Source organism: Hippocampus zosterae, chromosome 10, assembly GCF_025434085.1.
Source record: "Hippocampus zosterae strain Florida chromosome 10, ASM2543408v3, whole genome shotgun sequence".
NCBI classification, from domain to species: domain Eukaryota; kingdom Metazoa; phylum Chordata; class Actinopteri; order Syngnathiformes; family Syngnathidae; genus Hippocampus; species Hippocampus zosterae.
The window spans coordinates 11,200,886-11,225,720 of NC_067460.1; the positions used below are offsets into that span (position 1 = coordinate 11,200,886).

Here is a 24,835-nt window from a genome sequence, read left to right on the forward strand (position 1 = left end):
TGATTATTTTATTAATATTATTCATTCTATTGTATTAAACAACTGCAAACCAAATGAAACTAATAATAATAATACATCACATTTGTAAGCGCCTTTCACAACACTCAAGGACACTGTACAGCCAAGACCAATAGTAAAATACATATAAAATAATAAATAAATAAAGAAAGATTTAAGGCGGGTAGGCAAGTCTGAATAGGTGGGTTTTGAGCTGGGTTTTGAATAAGGAAAGAGAGTCAATATTACGAATGTTGGGAGGAAGTGAGTTCCAGAGTTTGGGGGCAGAGCGATTGAAGGCTCTGCACCCCATTGTACTGAGACGGGCAGAGGGTAGATAAATAAGCAGTACAGAAAATGAATGGATGCATGGATATTTACAATAAACGAATTAACCAATTATTTCATGAGCTAAATAAAAAAACACAAATCAATAAATACTAAATATGTGTATTGACTTCTTTATTTACGGAAAGGCAAAATGAATACAAAAATATTACGGGACTCTTGATCATGTAAATGCTCATGAGCCAGATTAAAGGCGGAGCGGGCCAAATGCGGCTGACTCATAATCACCTACTTTACTGAAACATCCAATGTAAAAGTCCTAAATATTATATTTGTGAGTCAAGTGATTACATTATTATAAATGTAGTATGAAAGTACTGCAGATTAAGCACTGAAATGTATGAAGAATGGAAACCAGTAGCTCTATTGTCGAAGTTGTAAATGAAAAGATGTTGCAATATAAGTGCAAAAAACAATGCATATTGGTTAGACCCTACTTCATATGCGACCAACCATGATCAATCTTAGTTATAAAATAAGTGTCAACACGGGAATTTTGATCTCAATCAACGTCAAAGTTGGAAAATAGGTCGATTAGGTTGGTATTTAAAGAACAAAAAGGTCGTGTTTTGTATATGAAGTGTTATTGGCCTGGAATGTCTCCACCTCCTCGTGTTTGTGGGTCAGAGAGAGTTGAGTGCAACAGGCAGGCAGGGCGGAACTGCTCGAGTACGTCGAAGCGAGGCGGACGCTCGGCCCTGAGTTTGTTAACATCCAAGTCCAAGTTGCATGCTGACGTGCTCGGCTTTTTTCTGACGTAACCCGAGCGCACGGCGGACACTATCGTGGCTCGTTCAAAAGGCCGTTTTGGGAGCTGTTTGAACTTCACTGACGTTTTTGCCCTCAACTTGTTTTTTTTTCTTTTGACGACAAGGGAGGCGGCGGAGGCAGCCCTCGGCAGCCATCTTTGGACCTGCCTTGCCCGGGAGTGGGATTCGACCATTCTGCCATCCCAGTTACTTCGTAGGCCGTGGATTGTCGTTTCTTCCTTTTTGTCCTTTCTTCTTTTTGTGTTTATTTTCATTTTTTTACGTAAATGAACTTCTTCGTCTTCATGTGACCATCGAGTGACAGCCTAGAGAACGGCAGGGATCCGACACGCTAATACGGCCACGGAGCAAAGGGATGAGAAAGGAGGGACTACTTAATTTTTTTGTAAATTGCTTTGAATTTGACGAGATTTCTCCAGTGCCCCCCGAGAGCTGGCCTGTCACAGATCGGTGAGTTCGGAGCTAAGTCGCTAAGCTAACGTAGCAAACAACCCTGTCCCTGTCGCAAAGCCTCCCAATGTCTCTTATCTCTACTGAACGGACTCGAACTGTATGATGTGCCCCTCAACTCTCAAATACCAAACTGCACGCTATGTTTTGATAATATTCAAAAGTTGTAACGCGCATTGTTGAGCTTGTTCTAACACTTGACACGTAAATTCATCTTGCTAACGTCAAGTTTGGTGCTAACATCACAGTCAACGCTGGGCGACTAGTCGGGGATCTGCTCGAACCACACCATTTGGAAACCGTTTGTATCACAGCTCAAGTGAGTTTATTTCCCCGAGAGACTGTCGTAGAAAAGTGACATGGATGAGATAATCTCTAAAGCTACTTGTGTTGCAATTTGACCGGGGGGGGGGGGGGGGGGGCTTTACTCACTAACCACAGGTAATCCCGTTTGGCTAGTCAAAGTGGGCTACAGGGTTAGCTTTATCACTGATATAACTCCGATATATGTGGCTCGTAAAGAATGTTTTCTCATGTAATTAGCACCGAGATACTTAGCTCCAGTTTGACATGAGGGTGGATGAAAATATTACAGGCTCTACCACGAACAAAAATGTATGTGGTCCTTTTGATGTTCAGGTTGTGTATCAAAAGGAAATGTAAAATATATTACCTTCACTAAATGTTTGTTCTGTTAGTTGATAGCGTTAAGTAAGGTCTGAGGACTCAATTGCAATCTAATATGTGGAATATTGACTGCTGTAGGATCCACTTATATTTTTGCAAATTAATGCCAAAGAGCTAAACACCCATAACATTACTACACCCAAGTAGACACTAAGAGTCTTTCACTTTCCTTCCTGAACCCACGAATGAATTCCTTTTTTGGTATAATGTGGAGATACTGAAACGTTAATTGCTCTCAAGCTGTATGAGCAGGAAGTGGTGAGATATGCCACATGGCAAAGGCATGAATTGGGAATACCAACCCTCCAGCTCAGTTGTCTCGTCTTGCTGCATTCTTGCACGAGCGCATGCTGCGGTGCAACAAGGTGTCTCGCGTGAATGTATGAGTTGTCCTCATTCAAGCATGTCGGCAGAGAATACCACCACGGAGTGCGGCAACAAGGCTCATTCACTCCACGACAATTGCTGGTTGAAACAATAGTAATAAAAGAGGTGCAGTCACCCATAGGGTAATTAGGCTTTTATGGTGACATAGTATGCCTTTTTTGTTCTAATATCAACCACTTACCAGGTGTCTTAATAACATGTCTGTGACATGCTTTCTTTAGGAATTATAGAAAATGATAGGCTAGTTTTAGTGGTGGAGTTTTTGTTTTCAGTGAGCAAGCCTTCATAAAGCCAGCCAAATGGTGATCCCTGATATTAGAATGACCACCGCATTCCTGCTGGTTCATGTCTTCTACCACCTTCTATGCCGAGGGTTTGGCGATCAGCTGTTCACTTCTACTCGCACAAGACAAGTCCAAAGTGTGTCAAACAAACGAGGGCCCAATATAATGACAGCATTAATGTGGTGCATGGACATATCATCAAAACACACAACACCAATGGAAGTATTTGCCTGTTTTTAAGTGATAATTTTGCCCTGGAATTCCACCCCAACGAGCTGATCATGTCTTTGGCTCGCTATTCATTTTTTTATTTTAATATCTGTGGTGAGGTAGTGCAGAATGCCTTGGTCACAGGCACTTTGCCCCAAGAGGGGCAGATAAAGATTTATGTTGTTTATATCACAGAGACCTGACTATTAGAAACATTAAAATGTAATATTTCCACAATATGTTCCCTTTAATTCGGGGATGTGGCCTGCTCAATCTGTGTGAAGTTGTGACTTTTTTACTGTTTGGAAACCAAAAAAAAAAAGATTGCCTGATCTGAGGCGCTGGTTCTCCCAGGCAGGCAAAGGGAAGTCTTGTGACTTTCGGCTCAGCATCTGCTTGCAGCTGATCATCTGAGCCACGTTGGCCTAAGCGAGTCTCTGAGGGTAATTTTTTTTACACTCTACATCTGTATGGCAGAAGTCAGAGATGGCATAAATAGCCCTGCCTTAACTACCGGTACATGAAAGTTTTGACATGACAGGATTTGTTGACCTCTTCGACACTGCCTGCTGTATGTAATTTTAAACAACAAGCAAGAGAAACCCACATTTCCCCACAAACCAACATGGAGTTCTTTTCTCCCATTGCTCATTTTCCCTATCCAGAACTACAGAACTATAGTCTATACTGTAGACTGGTCTACAAACACGGACACCCTGATTAGGAAAGGACAGAGCCGATTTCCTACTCAGGAAATTGGGGTCTTTTGGGGGTCAGGGGTCGCTCCTTAAGACTTTCTATAACTCGGTGGAGGCCTCGGCCATCCATTATGGCATTGTCTGCTGGTCAGGCAGCATCTCAGCCCGGGACAGAAAGAGACTGGAGCGACTGGTCAGGAAGGCCAGTTCTGTCCTGGGTTGCTCCCTTGACACTCTGGAGGAGGTGGGCAACAGAAGGATGCTAACTAAGCTAAAAGCTATGATGGACAGTCCCTCCCACCCCCTCCAGCCCGCCCTGACAGCACTTGGTAGCTCCTTCAGCCAGAGACTGTTACACCCGCGCTGCAAGAAGGAGATTTACCGACGCTCGTTCGTACCGACTGCTGTCAGGCTGCTGAATAAAAATAACAACAATAATAATACTTAAATGATGTGAAAGACAATTGTAAATAGCACTGCGATTTATCCATTTTGTATTTATATTGCACTTAATTGAACTGTGTTTGTTGTTTTTTTTTCTTCTTTCTACCTATATTTTTGCTGCTGGAGGCTGTAAATTTCCCCACCTTGGGACAAATAAAGGATATCTTCTAGCGGGTTGCAAAGATTTTTAAACCATATCAACCCCGCATTTGACGGTATGAAAATCAGTAGCCCGTGATATGTTTGAGGACATGTTTTCTAGGAGCGTACAGGTTTGACGAGAAGTCCGATCATTGGAATGCTTTGTCTCATTTAGGCATCTGACAAGTGGAGGCAGTGTGCTGTCACCTCGGGGACTTTTGTCAGGGGGTGAGACATTTGTCTATCAGCATACCAATGGCAGCGGTGGTAGCAGTGTGAGGTGCGGGCTTTCAGGACGCTGCCTGATCTCATGACTGGAGTTGCCACCATGGCGACTGACTTATCTTGTCCTACCCCAGGATGTCTTCTACCCCCCCCCCCCGCCCCCCGAATTAGACATCATTGTTCCCATTGCATCTTGAATAGTCAAGTTTCTCTTGCAAGCTTGAAATAAATAACACTGCAGATTATTCAACAAGTTATGTGTTGTGTCAAATAGTGATAGCAGTGTGTGTGTGTGTTAGATATGTAGTTGTTTAGGGATAGGAGAGAGGTTTACTTGGTGGATATTTGTCATACAAGTGCTGTTTGTCAAAATCCAAAATATGTAGTAATTCTGTGATCAAAGTCTTGTTCATCATGTAAAGCTAATCTTACCGGCGGTGAAATTCTATTTTTGTATTGCCATTGGTATAGATAGGACAATGATCTCTTTATCACTTAGCCGCAATGCTTTTAAGCTTGTTGTTACATTTTTTTCCTGTACCATCGCTAGTAGACTGCTCTGGTAGGATCACATCCACACACAGTCGCACACATAAAGTTAAAGGAAAAGGCTAAACATACACATGAAAACCTTGCGGAGTAGTTTAACCTCTGGAGGTTGGTGTGAATTTTTTTCCCTTCATCCCTTAACATTTAATCTGAATTGCATTTCTTGAGCATGAAAATATTAATTTATGGTGCTGCTAAATTGCCCCTTACCAATCCAGAATAACGGTGGTGTAAATGTTATATAAAATACACTATGCCAGCAATACCATACTACTAAAAGCCCTCCAAAATAACAGATGCTGACTTTTAACTGTTCGACCATGTCATTTTGCATAGCAGTGATACCTCTGCTGGTTACATCTGCAGAGTTTGACAGCTAATATACATTTGTAAATGTAATTGTAATGTTATTTTTCTCTGCTTTCAGTGGTGACAACATATGAGACAACTGTCCTGCAAATGAGCCGTCGGTGGGGGCTTTTTAGTCGCTGCCGCAGACCCAGATAGTTTGGCGGCAGCGGCATCACCCCCGACCCCTACAATCTCCCAACTATGCCCAACAGCAGTCGGACGGGGAGTCTCAAGGACCCCGAAATTGCGGAGCTCTTCTTCAAGGAAGATCCCGAGAAGCTCTTCTCTGACCTGCGCGAGATAGGACATGGCAGCTTTGGCGCCGTATATTTTGTGAGTAGATGTCCCCAGTAATGAGTATGGGTGCCATACTATTGTATTTCTGAAAGTGGAGGCCAGGGGTGCTCATTTACTCCCTGTCTCTTCATAGTTGTTTGCCTCAAAGTGAACCTGTTGTGGCAAATGTTTTTTTTTTTGGTTGCCTGCACTCAAATGGATTGATCTCTGGAATGTGCGTCTCACCAAATATGAAGCCAAATAAAGCTTCATTTGGGATAATTTTAATCACACCTCCGGCACACTTACTCTGTCTAGCCATGATAAGACTGGGCATAGATCCGTCATTTTTACACGATGACCAGACTTCTTGAAGCACTCTCATGTCAAAGTCGGAAGCAAAAACCGAGCTCTGTGTTGTTAGATGCACTGAATTGCATTAGCTCATCAGATTATGAACCTTATCTTGAGATATTTATTCATTTTAAAACCAGATTTGCGCTCCCTGGAAACGTGCCTGGGCAATTCCGTGTTTTTCGTACAGATTTTTGTTGCAGATGGATTCACGTAGTACAGACACTGCGGATCTCCAAGGAGGGGTACCCTGAAATTAAAAATATGCCAAGCCACAGGTGTCAAACTCAAGGCCTGCGGGCCAGATCCTGCCCATCACATCATTTTATAAGGCCTGTGAAAGCATATAGGCATTGACTTCATGTTTCTTGCTAAAATACCAGAATTGTAAATTATCTTTACTTTCAAAAATGTTGAGAAATTGCAAGCATTCTTCGTTACCGACCCCTCCCTCATTAAAAATAAATGTAATATTCGAACAGTTTTTAATGGCCTGTAATTAAAAAAAGTTCTTCATCAATTTGTTGTGTATGTATGACGTGAGGCAATCAGACACTTATTAGAGTTCACAGTCATTACGGCCCTTTGAAGGAAACCAAAACTGCAATATGGCCTGCAACAAGAATTTGTTTGGCATCCCTAAATAAGGACACCTTGGATGCAGGAACACAGACACATATATATATATACACAGGACTTTGAGCCGACTGGCCGACACATGCTTGAGGCAACACAGTTTGAATATTACTATATATTTCAATATACCATTACTAATATGCACTGTGGTGTTTGTAGATTACACAATGTAGTGTATTCATTTTGCAAAGGATGCTTATGTGAGCGCCCATTTAATTTCACAAAGTGCAGCTTAGGCTTTGGTGCTTTTTAAGTTAACTTGCACCAAACAAGCTTAAGCCTCATCACAGTACATCCCATCCCAATCGTCATGCCCGGTTAGACTTGTCCCAGCACAAGTTAAGTCCTTATGTCCACTTCTAGCGGGCCATTGGAGCAGATTGATACTAACGACTGCAAGAGGCAGTTGTGAGGCAAAGGACCGCAGCACCAGACGCTGGCTTATATGAAAATGTCCACTTAGACGGAAGTATAGTGTGAATATACACTAGCTTCTAAAAACTTGTAGAGATGTGCATTTTCATATTCCTGAAAATCTTCAAGCCTTAGTTGTCGATTATTAAGTAATTGACAAGATGATCGATTCTAAAAAGGTTCATTCATAACAGTCCTATTAAGGCACTCGGGAGCATGTTTTAAATTGTGAAAAAGGAATTATTCTAACAAGCAAAACTTGAGTTTATCTTAGTCTTCAATCCTGGTGGTTGACACGGCCGTCTTACAGTAATGCAAGTTCAACCCCAGTAGAGATACTCGCTGGTTAAACAATTAGGTACACTAATATAGAATGCAACATCCCAGAAAAACAACATCCAGTTCAGTGAGAGACATGTAAAAAGAACAATATAAAGTATCCTAGTTACATTACAGAGTTTTTGATAAAACATACCATAAATCGGGTAAGCTCCCTCCCCCCCAAAAAATTTTTAAGAACATGTGCGTGTGTTTTAATACTTCGGCATGGTCACCAATCGAACCCACAACCTTTAAGTGTGAAGATTATCATGCAAACCGAAACATGGCTTTGATGAACTCTAATATTCATGAGGATGATCACATCATCATCCTGTGTTATCCTGTGTGTTTTGTTATTTAGGCACAGGATGTGCGAACAAGTGAGGTTGTGGCCATCAAGAAGATGTCTTACAGTGGAAAGCAGTCCAGCGAGGTACCACTCCCAAGAGTTGTTCGCGCAGTCACTATTTGCTTTTTTGGTTTGCCATCTGACATGATCTTCTTATGTACTCTCTTCAGAAATGGCAAGACATAATCAAGGAAGTGAAATTCCTGCAGAGAATACAACACCCAAACAGTATTGAGTACAAAGGATGTTACCTGCGAGAGCACACGGCTTGGGTAAGAAATAATGTGATGGTGGAGGTCATGGATGCTTTTGATGAGACTGTTAACACAGTTTTTAACTATATTTTGTATATTATTACAGCTGGTGATGGAGTATTGTCTAGGCTCTGCTTCAGATCTGTTAGAAGGTGAGCCAAAAGTTTTCATCACATGAATCCTTAACTTTTTTTTCCCCCTTCCGGATTTACAATGTTGCCGGCTGTTTTCTTTACCTTCTCCAGTGCACAAGAAGCCCCTTCAAGAGGTCGAAATTGCTGCAATTACCCACGGTGCTCTTCAAGGTTTGGCCTATCTTCACTCCCACAACATGATTCACCGGTGAGTGTTCAGGAGCGGAGCGTGTTGCAAACACCAACGGCCTCGGGCTTTCTCTCTTCTGCACAGAGTTGTTATCATCCATCCCTAACCCCACCCCCACCCCAACCCCCCCTCCCTCCCGCTCGTGTGTTGGACAGAGATATCAAGGCAGGAAACATCTTGCTGACAGAGCCAGGCCAGGTGAAACTCGCTGATTTTGGTTCGGCCTCCATCGCCTGCCCTGCCAACTCCTTTGTTGGGACGCCATATTGGTATGTTGAATAACGCCAGCATTGAACACTGCACACATTTTTTAAGAGCGATCATCATTTATGTGCTTTTGTCTGCTTTTAGGATGGCCCCAGAGGTGATATTGGCTATGGATGAGGGCCAGTATGACGGAAAGGTGGACATCTGGTCTTTGGGAATAACTTGCATTGAATTAGGTAAAGTTACTGACATGAAGTAATATTTCAAATCTCAAAGCTGATATATTGTAGCCTGACATATGTTTGGTTTGTAGCTGAGAGGAAGCCTCCACTGTTCAACATGAATGCAATGAGTGCCTTGTATCACATAGCACAGAATGAAAGCCCCATGCTGCAGTCTTGTGAATGGTGAGTTGCAGTTCCATTTTTGTTTGAGCTTTGTCGCCCCAAAAAGACAAATAACAGAAAGTGACTGTTTGTGTCTTGTATTCCCCCATTTTAGGACGGATTATTTCAGAAACTTTGTAGATTCTTGCCTTCAGAAATGTCCCCAAGATAGGCCGAATTCCGAGGAGCTCTTAAAGGTCAGCACAAAAAAAGTCACTGCCAGGGAATTATCATCATTTAAATGCTCATGTGATGTGTTCTTTCTTTAGCACGCGTTTGTCCAGCGTGAACGTCCCGAATCGGTTCTACTAGACCTAATAAATCGGACAAAGGATGCGGTGCGAGAGCTGGACAATTTGCAGTATCGCAAAATGAAGAAGATCTTGTTTCATGAAGCCCACAATGGTCCCACAACTGAAGTTCCGGATGAAGAGGAGGTCTGTCAACCGTTGTCTCTTTTTCTATCTTTGTCATTTTAACAGAATGAGCATTTGTTTTTGACACCGTATTTGTCGGGCTATTTTTAGGAGCCAGAACACAGTGTCAGCAGAACGGGCACGGTGAACAGCGTGGGGAGCAATCAGTCCATTCCCAGTATGTCCATCAGCGCCAGCTCCCAGAGCAGCTCCGTCAACAGTCTGACGGATGCCGGTGACGACAAAAGCGAGGTGGACATGGAGGGGGACCACACTGTCATGTCCAACAGCTCTGTCATACATGTCAAACCGGTAAAACACAATGTTATTGCTTTGTCAATTGCACTTATATTGTAACCGCGTTGGTAGTTGTTTGTGAGTTGCAACGTGGAACTCATTTGATGCCTTTTTAACGGTACTTTGACATCCATTTTGTTGGCTTTTGTCTGGCTATTTGTTAAATAATGTTACAAACAACTACAACCGTGAGTACCAGCACACGTGTTACGGTCAATGCGTTTTCCATTGTGTTGAGAAAGAAGTTTGAATACATTTCATAATACATGTGAGTAGAGCGTGGCGGAGAGTTATTTAAAAGCAAGGGAAGAAAATCTTAATGTGTGCAGTATGTTATTAATACGCTAAAGACATACATTTTTTGTGTTTAGTCAGTGTTTTACTACCGGTAATTTAAATCGGTTGAAATGCATGGGAGGGGCATTTTAATTAAATAACCGACATAATGCTGATATTTTTCCATTGTCAAATATGTGCTTTGATCAAGAAGATGCCTGGTAATAATGTTTTTATGATAGCTGTCATCTATTTGGTGACGAATGACTGTCGTGCTTAACTTTCAGGAGAAAGGAGCGCACAACAAAGATTCCGAACCTCTTGTGCGGTCAACTGAGCCTCAGTCCCAAACCCAACCCGCCAACACCCCGCGGCCGAAACGGAACCGTGAACACTTTGCGACAATTCGCACAGCCTCAGTGGTAATAGCTTGTAATGTGTTGTTTTGAATCAGGGAAACTCTGCAAAGTTGTTTGAGCATTCTTTGGATATCCTATATATCCAGATTATATCGTGTACTGGTGTGTGCTTTGTCCTCACCCCAGCTCTGGTGTCGGGTATAACTGATTGCCTCACTAGTAATGTCGCCCACCCCACTGCTAGTGCTATATTTCGCACACTAGTACACGATTAAATATTGAAGTACTTCCTCTCCCATACTCACCAGCTCACTCGGCAGATTAAGGAGCATGAGCAGGACTCTGAATTGAGGGAGCAGATCTTGGGGTACAAGCGCATGCGGCGGCAGCACCAGAAACAGCTGATGGCCCTGGAGAACAAGCTGAAGGCAGAGATGGATGAGCACCGTCTCCGCCTGGATAAGGAGCTGGAGAACCAGAGGAACAGCTTTGCTCAGGAAATGGAGAAGCTGATTAAGAAGCACCAAGGCTCCATGGAGAAGGATGTAGGCCTTTTTTTTTTAAACCTTTTGCTGACCAAAAAAAAGTCTGTTTTTTGGGGGGAGTGGAGGGGCTTTATTTCCTGTCATGTGATGGTCCTCCTGTGCGCTGTCTTTCAACAGACAAAAACCTTCAGCAACGATGAGAAGAAATTCCACCAACACATCCAGAGCCAGCAGAAGAAGGAACTCAACAGCTTCCTCGAATCACAGAAGCGGGAGTACAAACTGCGCAAGGAACAACTGAAAGAGGTCGTGAATCCTCACCTGCTTTCTGACAACAAGGGGGCCACGGTGTATGTTAGTTGCAAACGACACGGCATGAATTAATTTTTGCATCGGTTTAAGAATATGTGGTCATGTACCTTGTGACACTTAGTTACCACCATACATGTTCTTAATTTGATTGCTTTTTAGGGCTGTTCACACGGCAAGATTTGGTCCGGTGCTGCGCTGGTGCTGCCCCAGTAGAGCGCTCACACATACAAATTACCGGTAGCTCCGGCGTAGCCCCGGAAAAGAGCTTATTACGGACCAAATTTGACTCACCTCAGGGAGGTGGGTCAAATATTTGCTCCGGGGCAAATGCTCGTTTGCGAAGCGGCACCGGTGTAAATTTGCACGTGTGAACGCAACTGGGTTAAATTTGCGCCAGAGCTACAGATCCATGCGCACCAAATCCAGTAGACACTTAAACAGCTTCTTCCCTCTAGCCATTAACTCCTTAAACAGTCACTGACAGTCACTCTTCTTGCACCACAAAATGGTACTTCAAAACTAGTGGTTACTCTAAAATGGTTCAATGATTTTGTTGTTTACGATGATACTAGTGCAGCGTGTTATACCGGAGACAAATTCCTTGTGTGTTCTACATACTTGGCCAATAAAGATGATTCTGATTCTGAAGAGTACGTATGGCGAGAATAGTCGCCATACGTAGTCGCTTGAGTTGTGTATATACAGTACGTTTTAAAAAGAACCAACACGACAGCTCGTTTGTTTTCTGTCGTTTTGCTCCGCTGCAGAAACTGCCGTGTGAACGCAAGTGGGGCAGCCCCGACACTGTGTCGGGGCTGCCCCGCTCAGCGGCTTTGTACGTGTGAACGCTCCACACAATTTGCTGCGGTGCAAAATATCCCGCAACAAAATATCTCGGTGCAGCACCGGAGCAAACGTGTGCCGTGTGAATGGCCCTTATATGTTTGATCTAGAAGTGTTTTGAATACAATTATTTACTCTTAATTCTGACATTTCGAGGTGCCTGTTAGAATTTGTCATCATATTCAGGAGGCAGCCGAGAAGTATTTTTCATACAAATGTTTTCAGCGATGAGTTTACAACAGAGTCAGTGATATATTGTGGTGAGGTAAGTTGCCACCAGAGGATTGAAACTGAATCGTAAAGCAAGGGGGGCCCCCTGTACCTTCAAAAGCACGTTCAAATCTGTCAACATCACGTAGGTGTGTTGTTCACCTACCTTAATGTGTTTTGCCCCTGTAGGAGCTGAATGAAAACCAGTCAACACCCAAGAAGGAAAAGCAAGAGTGGTTGTCCAAGCAGAAAGAGAATTTCCAGCACTTCCAAGCCGAAGAGGAGGCAAACCTGCAGCGCCGACAAAGGCAGTATCTGGAATTGGAGTCGCGCAGGTTCAAACGGAGGATCCTGATCGCTCGCCACAACATCGAGCAGGATTTAGTGCGCGAGGTGAGTAGCCAGCCGCCTGTATTACACTGATTCTAGATTGGGTAATTGACAAAATTGTAATGGCTTTATGCCACGCCCTGTTGTCTCAAACTCATTTTTTGTTAATTATTTACATGAGTTTTATCCTTTTTCAAATGTTCTTTTTCTTCATTTTATACAATTCTAAAATACAAACGTGTTGAGACTATTCATGGTATGTTTTACAGCCTTAGGCTTCTGTTTTGCATTTGGTGAAATCCAGTGCAGTGTAATCCCTATAAACTATCAAAAAAGCAATTTGGGGAGAGAGCAACCATTATCATATTTTTGGTTCCTAATTTTGAGTGGAGTGTTTGTATGTTCTACCTTCTTTGATAGACTTGCACTTTAATGATGAGCCTCGAGTTGACTGTGTCGGGCAATCCGAAGTTTATTGACACTGGTCCGATGTTCTCGCTCTTTTAATACTTAAAATTTCTCCCCCTAAATTAATTGAGCATGCGCGTGTTTTTGTGCATCGGGTAAATCTTTCTATGTGGTTCTTCTTAACCTTGTTAGAGGCACGGAACCTAACCAGTTCATATCCACATTCACTGAACCCTTCATGAAAAACAAAAATATGACTTTTTTCAAATTAAAGACCTAAAAAAACCCTGCATTTATTAAAAACGGGGAAAAAGTAAATCAAATTTATACAAACCAGGAAAAATGCTGGTTTGAATGGCATTTGCCTTTGTACTGATTCTCTTCCCTGGCGCCCTCAACGAAGGAGCTGAACAAACGTCAGACCCAGAAGGACCTGGAACACGCCATGCTCCTGCGGCACCACGAGTCCATGCAAGAGCTGGAGTTCCGCCAGCTCAACACCATCCAGAGGACGCGGGCGGAGCTCATCCGACTGCAGCACCAGACGGAGCTCACCAACCAGCAGGAGTACAACAAGAGGCGGGAGAGGGAGCTGAGACGCAAGCATGTTATGGAGGTTCGCCAACAACCCAAAAGCCTCAAGGTGAGAAGTGGCTTTCGTGTACACTAGGGCTGAGCAATGAATCCAATTCAAATCGATACCACAGTGCAGTAAAATGTCGTTTTCAGATCGTAAAGGCTACACTTCGTCATTTGATGGGAATACTGGAAGTTGTTTGGGGATAACATTTTGCTTGCACATCTGAAGGTGAAGAAATGGGTGTTAGGCTTGTGAAATTTGGTATCTCTTTGACACAGTATAGTGTGCGTGCTTCATGGGGTTGTTGTTCCACCCGCTTTGACCATTCTATTAGCTGACCACTAAATGGCATTATATCCTCCTGACTACCAATAGTTCAAATCTGTCCTCTGTAGAGGACATTTGTGAACCTAAAGATCTGCCACCCAGTGCATCCAATCGCATTAACTCCCTTTGTTACTCTCAAGAGGACATTCAGTGCTTTCCAATGATACCAAATTTGTAGGCGTTAGAAAAACTAAGAAAATGGCTTCCCTTAGTGCAGGCACTTTTTATGGGAAGAGGAAAAGTAATACTTTTTATCAAACACATTTTGTCTTGAAATGCTGTTGGCATTTTATTTATAAGACTCTTATGAACACATTTAGTTGTTTTAAGTGTATTTGAGCCGAGTATTCAAGTGTTTAAAAAATGTAGTGGAGTTTCACAAATTTATTTTGGAGTAGTCCAATTACTTCACACAGATTGGGGAATTTCAAAATAAATGTGATTGGACAACTTTTTTTTTTCCTGGTAGTCTGGAGGATATTCCATATACACTCCCATGCACAAGCCCGAATCAGGGTAGATAAACTCTTTAATATTGTTATGGTTAATTTACATGTGTTTTAGGATAAACCGAATGTATGAAACCCAAACTTTTATGTAGAATCAATCAGATATTTTTATTGTAACACAGACCGATTTATTTATAGTTTTTGTTGAAGAAATAATCCATGGGAGGACCTTGAAAAAATGAATTGTAACTGCAATATCGAGGTGGGGGGGGGGGGTCTCAATTAGATGATTTCTCAATCTCAAAGTTGTTCAGGCCGTATGAGACGTCAGGAGCTGGAGTTAGGTGGCCGCTTAGTTCAGTATGAGCATGAGGGCTGAGTTGTGGCCTATACCAACTCCTTGGAAATTATTTGATTTTGTATACTTGTGTTTGACCGTTTGTCTTTTTTAAAGGAACGACTGCAGCTCTCGTTGCCCACATGTGAAAGTCTTACGGTGCATTAATCTATCTCTCCTTTTTTCCATTTCACTCGAGCAACAGATTATCCAACGCTTGCGCCAAAGACTAATTGTGTTTATTTTTGTGTTCTTTCATCATATCGTGTGTTTTTGTTTTTACATAATTCCATGAAAAAACTCGATGTAGGTGAAACATACAACTTCTCCATTCATTTAGAGAGGGGGGGGGGGGAATGACTTTTTGGAACAAATGGAGTCCATGAACAGAAGTTTTGACTCTAAATTCAAATTTGGCAGTCCAAAGAGCTACAGATCAAGAAGCAATTCCAGGACACCTGCAAGATCCAGACCCGACAGTACAAGGCGCTGAGGAATCACCTGCTGGACACCACACCGAAGTCGGAGCACAAGGCTGTACTCAAGCGCCTGAAGCAGGAGCAGCACCGCAAACTCGCCATCTTGGCTGAGCAGTACGACCACTCCATCAATGAGATGCTGTCCACTCAGGCGGTGAGTCCAACTATGCCAACTATGGTATCAGATGTATGTCATTTTGTTTGCTGCACTCTTCTCAATTAGTGTCTCTGATAAATACCGCGTTAAATTGCTAAATAGCACTTGAGTGGTCTTTTAAATCATTTATTTTAACCCATTCATACAAATATGTCAAGATATCAGTAATTGATTTGTTTTCTAAGTTTTAGATAAATGTACAAATTTTAAAAATTGCACATTTTGGAAAGAACGCAACAATCTGATGATGTGGTAAACTGCATTTGTACAAGTAAAGGCAAGGGGCTCATAAACTCCCAATTAACAGACTGGTAAATTATCACATCACAATACATCTTTCACAATGCCATATCATTTTCTTTACTAGGGGTGGAACAGTTTACAAAATCCATGGTTCGATTCGGTTGATTCAACATCAATATATATGTTACCAGTCTATATGCTTATTTTTTACTTATTTTTAAATCTATGAAATTTGGGGGGGGGGGGGTATAGGCTTAAGACTTGAACTCTTGGGGGGGGGGCTTTCAGGAATGGCATTACATTAGTGGTCTTCAATGATGACGCAATGATTTTGTGTCTCACTCCCCAGCTTCGTCTGGATGAGACTCAAGAGTCCCAGTGCCAGGGCCTTAAAATGCAGCTTCAGCAGGAGCTGGAGCTTCTGAACGCCTATCAGAGCAAGATCAAGATGCAGACAGACGCGCAGCATGAACGCGAGAGGAAAGATCTGGAACAGAGGGTGTCGCTACGCAGAGCGCTCCTGGAACAAAAGGTTTGCGCTATCAGTTAATTGTTGGTCATGCAGTGAACCCATTCAAGTTTGTTTTTTGTTTTTTACATTCACACTTTAATATAATTCTAACAAATTCAAAAATATATTATTTTGAGTGGTAGGAACAGAAATGGATAATACCAAAATATTATACAGTGCAACGGTGTGCGGACACCTGTATTTACAGTAAACAAATTGTATTTATTTTCCCAAACTAACACATGATCTGAAAGTCAGAGGTGCCAAATCCAGGTCCAGAAGTAAAAACCTTGACACAGTTTAGCTTTAGCCACAGGTTGCTTCTACTCATCTTGCAAGTAAACGAGCTCATTTACCTCATTGAGCAAACTAGCTGTCTCTTTGACTTAAATTGCCTCCAATTAACGTCAAAACATTTTTTTTCCTCACTAAGCAGAGAAGGGAGGGGTGAGCAGTTATGCGTGGAGGGAGGGAGCAAGACTGAAGAGACTTTGCAAACAGATGCTTGTGTTAACTAAGGTGCATTGTCAATATTAGTAGCCCATAGGTCTGTTGAAAAAAAAAAATTAAATAATAAAAATGCTGCCCGGTGATAGGCCATTGACTTAGAATATTTAAATTATCTATTTAAGCTGTGTGTTTTCGCTGGACCAAACATTCAATATTATGTAAAATATAAATACATCTAAATAAAATAGTGTGCGTTCAATGGGGAAAAAATACGTACCCAGGTATTTCAGAGAAGGTTATTTTAGAGCTATGTTTTTAAAACAGTCACACCGTGATATTTTTGCTATCCGAATACAATAGTCCATGTCTATCTGGACTGAAAAAAACCCCATCTATTTATGTAGCACTTTCACAACATTGAAATACCAGGACCGCAAACTGAGCCAGCAATAGTTTGCTGTGTATTTTTCTTATTTCTGGCGACGCAAAGCTTGGAAAACAGTCATGTGTGCGGTTTTTTTAAAAACACTTTTTGCCTTTCAGATCGAGGAGGAGATGATGTCCTTGCAAAACGATCGCTTGGAGCGAATCCGCAGTCTGCTGGAGCGTCAAGCGCGAGAGGTGGAGGCATTCGACTCGGAGAGCATGCGCCTGGGCTTCAGCAACATGGTGCTATCGAGCGTCTCCCCTGAAGCCCTCGGCCACAGCTATCCCGGATCGCCGGCAAATTGGGGTGTCCATCTTCAGCAGCAGCAGCAGCCTTCATCAGGGAGCTTTCACGGGTCACAGTGGAGCGGCGGCAGCTTAGGGGCGGGGTCGAGCCGCCAAGGCAGCCATCGCCACTACCACTCTAGTCCCAGCGGCCCGCCTACGCCGCAGAGCTGGGGTCAAGGCGTGCGAGGAGGCGGGGCTCCGCAGCCGTGGGGCCACCCCTCAGCGGTGTCCCGCGGCAGCACCGTCGCGCAGAACAGTCCCCAAGGCATCGGGAGGACACCGCCCGGAGGGCACGGCGATCAGGGCATGAGCAGGAGCACCAGCGTCACCTCGCAAATATCCAACGGGTCCCACCTGTCCTACACATAAATCCTATGTCAGCTGGCGCAGATGTCAAGTCCAACTAAACACAGCAACAAAGAAATACCCCCCCAACCCCCTCCATTTTTTTTCTACTGTGCATACCCACACGTGGATGTGTGGTTGAATCAATGTTGCTCAGGTCAAATGGGCTGCAAATAGCTGCAGCCGACCCCCCCACACACATACACACACACAAAGGATACTGATCCTTTAGCTTTGTTACATTAGCACACTGATATAATTACATTGTCATTCACAGCCCTTGCTCCCGTTTTGCACAGGAAAACGCTGTTGTAAGCCTTCCCATTCATAATGATATTCCCCTCTCCCATCTAGTGCTGATTGTGGTTTGAAACAGTGTTGTGATGCCAGCCTGCTGCGATGGCCATGGGGATCCATTTAAACCACCACCAGCCAAAAGTCACAAACAAATAAGCATTTTCTTCCTCCAGTTCAAGGCCACAAGCTTGACAATGGTGCCTTTTCAGCTTGTTTGAATGAAAACACAAGTCTTAAATGTTAAATACCGCACGAAACCTCCAATTGGTCATTTTCATGCAGAACATAGTATTTTGCCCCCCCATTTCAAAGAAGCCCTCCTGTTTGGTTTCTTTTTGGTGATACTAAAATCGATTGCCCATATGTCCAAATGTCAAGACTCTGGGTTTAAATGTTATCAGTGTGTGTACTTCATTTAGCATTCTAAGGATCCCTCTTTATTTCCACAAGTCCCAGATATATTCAGATGTGTACGCACTGGTGATGTGCAGAGTAGTCTTAAACTGAGAAGTGGAGAGCAACGTGTAAATACTGTTTTTTTTTTTTAATAGTCATCCTTCTAGAGGGGTGGTACTCTTTAGAAGTGACCTGTCAGTGTCCAGAGGTGACACCCTTGCCTTCAAAAACGATCCAAATCAGATGTCTTGATTTTTATCAGTGCCTTTTTTAGAGAGGGGGAACAAAACTGCTGCATTTTCCAAGCACTTTATGCTGAATGCAATTTTTTAAAGTAAATATTTGATTTGCTTTGACAAAAGCACCTGGTAGGCGATGTTGGGATGAGGGGTTGCGGTGCAGTCCATGGCAAGCCTGGTGCGTGTGAGTTGGAACCCAATTTAACTGAATGTGTGGAGCCACTGGAGTTGCGGCTTTCTGAGTTCATCAAACTGATGGAAATGTTCAGGCTGGTCAAATACAGGTAAAAGCCATGACCATGACAGCAGGCTGGGAGCCACATCATCGGGTGAGGTGACAACATAAAGAAGTGACATGAAAAGAACATTTTGGGACTGACTGAATTGAGCACCCGCGTGTGTTTGTGAGTGTACATGCAAGTTAGAATAGAAACAAATGTGGCATTGAGCACTTAGCCATTTATTTTACACTTGACAGGAGCGGCTTGCATTGCACGATAATAAAGCTTTAAAGACGGGCTGTCAAACTTGTTTTTTGCTGTGGGCCACATTGTAGTTGTGCAAAAAATACAAATGTTGCCAGTTTTGCACATTTTCCCCACTTAGAAAGAATGACGAGGTCTAGTTGTCTGTGCACTTCTATGATGGGCAGAATCCAGAGGGAGCAAATACAGAGAATCAAATTGGAGTTTTAAATATTGGGTGTGGCGTTTTTTTCCTCCCCCCAATGAAGTATTTTATCATGTTAATTCTGGTCAGCATGTAAATGAAAGTGACTACATTAGACATGTGAGAAAGACCCAAAAGTGCAAGTACTCCAAGGAGGAACTAGCCAAAATCCCAGATACGGTGTGTGCAAATCTATTCAGGAAATAATGTTACCTCTAATTGTAAAAATGCTTAATTTCATGCAATAAAATGACTTTTTTTTTAATTGTGATTTTTCCATATTGCAATTTTTTTTAGATTGTCTTTGACAGTTGACGTGTAGCTGCTGTGAAAATATCAGCCTTCTTTGTAAATTGATGGTGCGTCATTTACTCATTTGACCCACTGTTTGGATTCCCTCGGAGAGCCGTTATGAGTGAAAAGAAAAGCATACAAATTTACACGCAGTCCCTTGTATTACGACCTGCACTGCAATTTGAATTTGTATGCCACAATTTTTCATGACCTCGGATTTCCAATTTGTTTTAAAGGTTTTTGTTTTTTAATGCTTGCAGCATCTGCTCAATGTAACAAGACTTTCTATACAAAACTTGGTGCCAAAATAAAATTGACCCCTAATTTGCATGAATTACGGCAGTGGGCCGGAACGGAACTTGAGTTTGACAACCTGTGCTTTAAAGCAGCAAGAAACCAGATTGCTTCGAGTGGAACCTCCAAAGTTGAACACAATCCAATTGACTTCCATGTTGTAATTTCAAAAATTGCAAATCGTGTGACACAAATGAATGTGCTTTGTTGCTAAATTAAAGGCTTGAACTGTACAGGAAACTTATACGACCATGTTAACGTTCGATCATACAAAGTTTCGAGAGAAGTGAACAATATAAATCCAACCATCTATTTTCTATAGCTCTCGACATTGGAGGTTTCACTCTATACAGACTTTTTTTGTATGTATAATCGTAACAATTTAAAGCCGACAAAATTGGCTTTACAGTTGACATGTGAATAGAGCAAGTTCCTCAATTTCTTGTGACACCCCCCCAACCATCAGAAAGAAGCAATCTTACCATTTGTCAGATGTATCGATAAAGAACAAAATGGAAACATATTGTTCCTTTCTCACGGCAGAAGCCAAGAGTTTGAATTTTTGCCCCGAAGACCCTCACCCCCCACTCCCAATGCCAACCTACACTTTTGTCAGTATCTATGTGTTTGATTGGATAGTTGTTAATGACCCATCTGTCCACCAACCTGGATGTGTTTTTATATTTACTTTTTCTTTTTTGTTTCGTGAGGGTTGTGGGTCCTACTGACTGACTGACTGACTGAACGCTGTTATGGATTCTGAATGAGGCGACAGAGAGAGAGGGCAGACGCCTTTTCTGTGGTCCAAACACTGCCATAGTTGCCAAGCCCGGATCTTGCCATGTTGTCTTCGGTGATCATGGTCACATCTAATGCAGAGGCCAGCACGCGCGCGCGCGCGCGCACACACACACACACAAGAAAATGCTTCGGTGACAAATATAGTACGTGAGATGAGAGCATTTCTTTTGAAGATGTCAGTATTTTATTTTATTTTTTGGGCGCATTACCACTACAACTTGTAACCTGTATTAAATTGTATAGCTGGTCTTGAGAGTTTATGAAGATGCTACACGTAACGAGATGCTCAGACACTTCAATTGATTCAAATTCTATAAAAAATGATTAAACAGAATATGAATAGAATAAAATCTATTTTGTTTGTATTATAATGTACCATTGTGTCGGCAGAGGGATTATTGAAAAGAAATCAGATGTAATAAAGTAATTTTAGTATAAAAGGCCATTGTGTGTGTATATTTTTCCCCTAACCGTGATTATGACGCCATGAAATGAGCACGAGTTCTGCTCTCTAATTGGTCCCTGGGACGGAATCGGTCGCAGCGTGTCGGATGGCGGATATCGTAAACGTTATACTCTTCGAACCGACATTCGTGGGAGGAATGCCACCTACCTGAATAGGTTGTCGTTTGAGTGAGTAAAGAAATGTACGCAAGAACTCGACTATGTACTAACATTATCTGCAAAGCTGGAAGCGGCCTCGTAAAATGGGGGCAAAATAGTGTAAACTTCATAAGATTCCTGACCTGGTGGCGAGTTAGCATTAGCATGCTACAGCTAGTTGAAAATTGAATGCTGACGAAAACATCGATGGCACTGAGGTAAGCAAATACATTAATAATGAATATACGTTTCATGGGTAAGCAATAATTATTTTATTTGGAAACTTCAGTGTCAGAAAATCACACGCACACGTAGCGACGACACTCGAGTGAAGCGCGACTCAGCAGTCGATAGTCCGCTGCTCTCAGCTGTGCGTGCGTCAACGCGAACATGGACGCACGCTCGCAGTCTTCAACACCGACTGCTGCCCTTCCCGTACCCACTTCGACCACGACATCATCCACAGCTGTTCGTTCTTCGATGTTCCGTTCGCCCCGCACTCCACAACTGAAATCGTGTCTGGCGTCTTCATCAAGCCAAAGCACGCGCAACGGCCGACGAGTCTGCTTCCCTGACCGCTTTACCTCCTGTCGGCTATTCCGTCTGTTCCATCATTCCAATGGATACAGGATGGGGGCTCTGTAGCGATGCCACTCGATTGAAGCGCAACTCAGCAGTCGAATGAGTCGATAGTCCGCTGCTCTCTGATGTGCGTGCATCAGCGCGAACATGTACGCACGCGCGCGTCTTTTGGTTTCAACCAATCAGTGCTGACGCAACGGACGTAACACATCAAATAGCTTTGTGCTACAACAGCTAAGCTAGGCTAGCCACGACAACAGCTATGTTAGTATAGACGACACGACGCTCGACGTTGGACGGACACGCTCTCCATTAATCTGTATGTTTCTCTTCCTTTCTTTCCTTTTTTCTGTCCAAATATATACTTTTCTACTACAATTGTAGGCTCGTCCACGGCGTCTTTTTTCGTCCCACCGGTGTTTAGCCAGTGTGATTATAAAGAGACCAGAATCTATTTAGATTTGCCAAGATAGCAATCATGTTCATCCATTTTCTGTTTGTACTCTCGATGGTCGCGGGCATGCTGGAACCTATCCCAGGTGTCTTCGGGCAGTAGGCCCAGTTCGAGTGTACCCTACATTCGAACTGGTTATCAGCCAATAGCAGGGTACACATAGACAGACAATTATACACACTCACAATCACACTTGGGGACAATTTCGAGTATTCCATTAACTTCTCATGCATGTTTTTTAGAATGTGGGAGGAAACGGGACTGCCGGGAAAACATGCCAACTCCACACATGAAGGAGGAGCTTGGAATCGAACCTTGCACCTCTGCACTGTGAGGCGGATGTGCTAACCAGTCGCTCACCATGCCACCCCAAGCAGTAATGTGAAATGTCTGAATTTGTCTTGTTAGTGTCATAAAATTTTAAGTAGGGTCTAAAACCTAAGCTCAACAGGTCAGAAATCCAGGGAAATACCTCGTCTAAAAATTACTGGTAACTCTTTTCGTAATTCGTAATTTATGTCACTGTTGAAATAAAACACCTTGTCCAATGAGGGACAGTCATTGCAAAATGTAATTCTTGATTGTTTTTTCTTCTAAATTGCAGGATGTTGTGCGAATTACTTTTCATGTCACTGTGGTTCCTGTTTGTCATCTTCTGGGTGGAGACCAGTGTGTGGTTCTTCCTCTCAATGTTCTACCAAGACAGAGTCCTCTACCACTGGGGAGATGGGTAAGACATCAAATTCCCAGAATAACAGTATTTATCAAAAGTTGAAGTCTCATGATTTGGCCCATAAGGCATACCGTGGATATAAGAAGTCTACAACTACCCTGTTCAGATGCCAGGATAACACTAAGAGATATCATTTTTAAACATTTCATCAGTATTTATGTGACTTATAACATATGCAACTGAATTGTTTTCTGTTTAAAAACAATCTATTTGATTGAACTTGATCTACTGTTTTTATGTCACAAAAACCTTGCATTTGAACAATGGTGTGTAGACATTTTACATCTGCTGTAAATGTGGATGGACTGTGTGTATTTTAATGTAAGTCTTAATGTCAAATTGAACTGAGCCTTTTTTTTTTAAAGTAACAGTGCATTTTCAGATGATTCTGGCGAGCTGATATACATGCTGAGCAGGTATGTTTTTTGTTTTTATTAGGATAAAGAAATACAATACGACATGACGCCAAGAGGTAATTGCGAGAACCCTTTGTTGGTTTCTCTTTTCGATGTTGGCATATCATGTTGACATATCCTGAAGCCTACTGTCAATAGGCTACTCTGAAATGGCCCTCCCCTTCTTCTTATTATTATCATTATTATAATTATTGTTTAGCTGTTTTGTTTTGATTCGCTGTGATTTCTTTCTTGCGTGTATGTTTTTTTCTTGCATGTATGTGTTTTGTTTGCATCATTCTTGTATTTGGAGCGTTTGGCTTTTTGTATCATTTTCATCTCGTAGCGTTTTCACAGTTATTTAGTTTTTAGTTTAGCACGTGTGTTTGTGTTTGTCTTTTTGTTTGGTTTTTGTTGTTTTGTTTTGTTTTTTTCTTATCTTTTGGTATTTGCAGCATTCGGCTGTTTGCAGCATGCTTGCCCGTCGGTCACCATGGGAAACTCACTGAAAATGATGCACAATGTTTAAACAAAGCAATGATGTTGCTGCTCTGCTTTGCTCTACTCTGCATCAGCAATCTCTTTTGACCCCGCCCCAATTTTTATGTTTTTTATTTATTTATTTGCCTCAAACATCTCGGAATGCTAGCCAGCTCTGCCAAAATCAGTTATATATTTAAGATTGTTTGATTCTATCCCCGAAATGAAATTATTAATATTACATCATACGTATTTGTAAATGTTTTGTGTGTGTTTTGAGAAAGACTGACAAAAAATACCTGGTTGATTTTGATCTCACCACGCCTTATCTCTCTTAACAGAGTTGATTCCCACTTGCCGAGAGAGATGTAGACTTCAGACATGGTGAAACGTCGCAACAAGCTGAAGAAAAGTGGGTCGAAGATCGGCCAGGTTAACCGTCAGCTAAGGAGAAGTTATGATGTCAACTTCAAGATGATGGTGATAAATGAGGCAGAGTCTTCAAACAATTGCAAAGCGGCTGAGAAATATGGTGTCGCAGAGTGTAATGTACGGAGATGGAGAGCTCAAAAAGATGACTTTAAAAATGCTCACGGTCAGAGAAAAGCTTTCCGTGGTCCTCGGAGCGGCCGCTTCCAAGAACTTGACAGGAGGGTGTGCGCGTACGTGGACAAGAAACGAAAGGACGGGATGCCCATCAGCAGAGCTTTCATTCGGCTCACGGCCGTGGAAATAGCTAAAGAGCTCAACATACCCACCGCTGACTTCAAAGCAAGCCTCGGCTGGTGTAGAAGAATGATGAGGCGTAACGGACTAACGCTGCGACGCAGAACAAGTCTAGCCCAGCGCCTGCCCTCTGACTTTGGAGAGAAGCTGTTGTCTTTTCAGGGCTATGTAATCAACTTAACGGAAAAGCACTCTTACCCACTGGATCAGATTGGCTATGCTGATCAGACACCTGTGTTTTTTGACATGCCAACACTTGTCACTGTACACAAGAAAGGTGAG

General features: G+C 42.5%; 1 protein-coding gene across 2 annotated transcripts; it reads left to right on the forward strand.

Annotated features, from left to right (window-relative positions):
- Window positions 1-973: 973 nt before the first annotated feature.
- Window positions 974-21,020, forward strand: taok1a (TAO kinase 1a). 2 transcript variants are annotated; one of them, XM_052077459.1, is made up of 20 exons: window positions 974-1,565; window positions 5,618-5,874; window positions 7,904-7,975; window positions 8,062-8,163; window positions 8,252-8,297; window positions 8,391-8,487; window positions 8,625-8,738; window positions 8,821-8,912; window positions 8,990-9,083; window positions 9,178-9,259; window positions 9,332-9,499; window positions 9,590-9,790; window positions 10,339-10,473; window positions 10,719-10,955; window positions 11,073-11,201; window positions 12,450-12,653; window positions 13,402-13,641; window positions 15,112-15,324; window positions 15,920-16,102; window positions 17,075-21,020. In XM_052077459.1, the coding sequence occupies exons 2-20, from the start codon at window positions 5,743-5,745 to the stop codon at window positions 17,612-17,614; spliced, it is 3,081 nt and encodes a 1,026-aa protein (XP_051933419.1). In that variant the 5' UTR covers window positions 974-1,565; window positions 5,618-5,742; the 3' UTR covers window positions 17,615-21,020. The 2 variants fall into 2 exon arrangements, with proteins under 2 accessions (XP_051933419.1, XP_051933420.1); XM_052077460.1 differs by having other exon boundaries at window positions 974-1,500.
- Window positions 21,021-24,835: the final 3,815 nt, after the last annotated feature.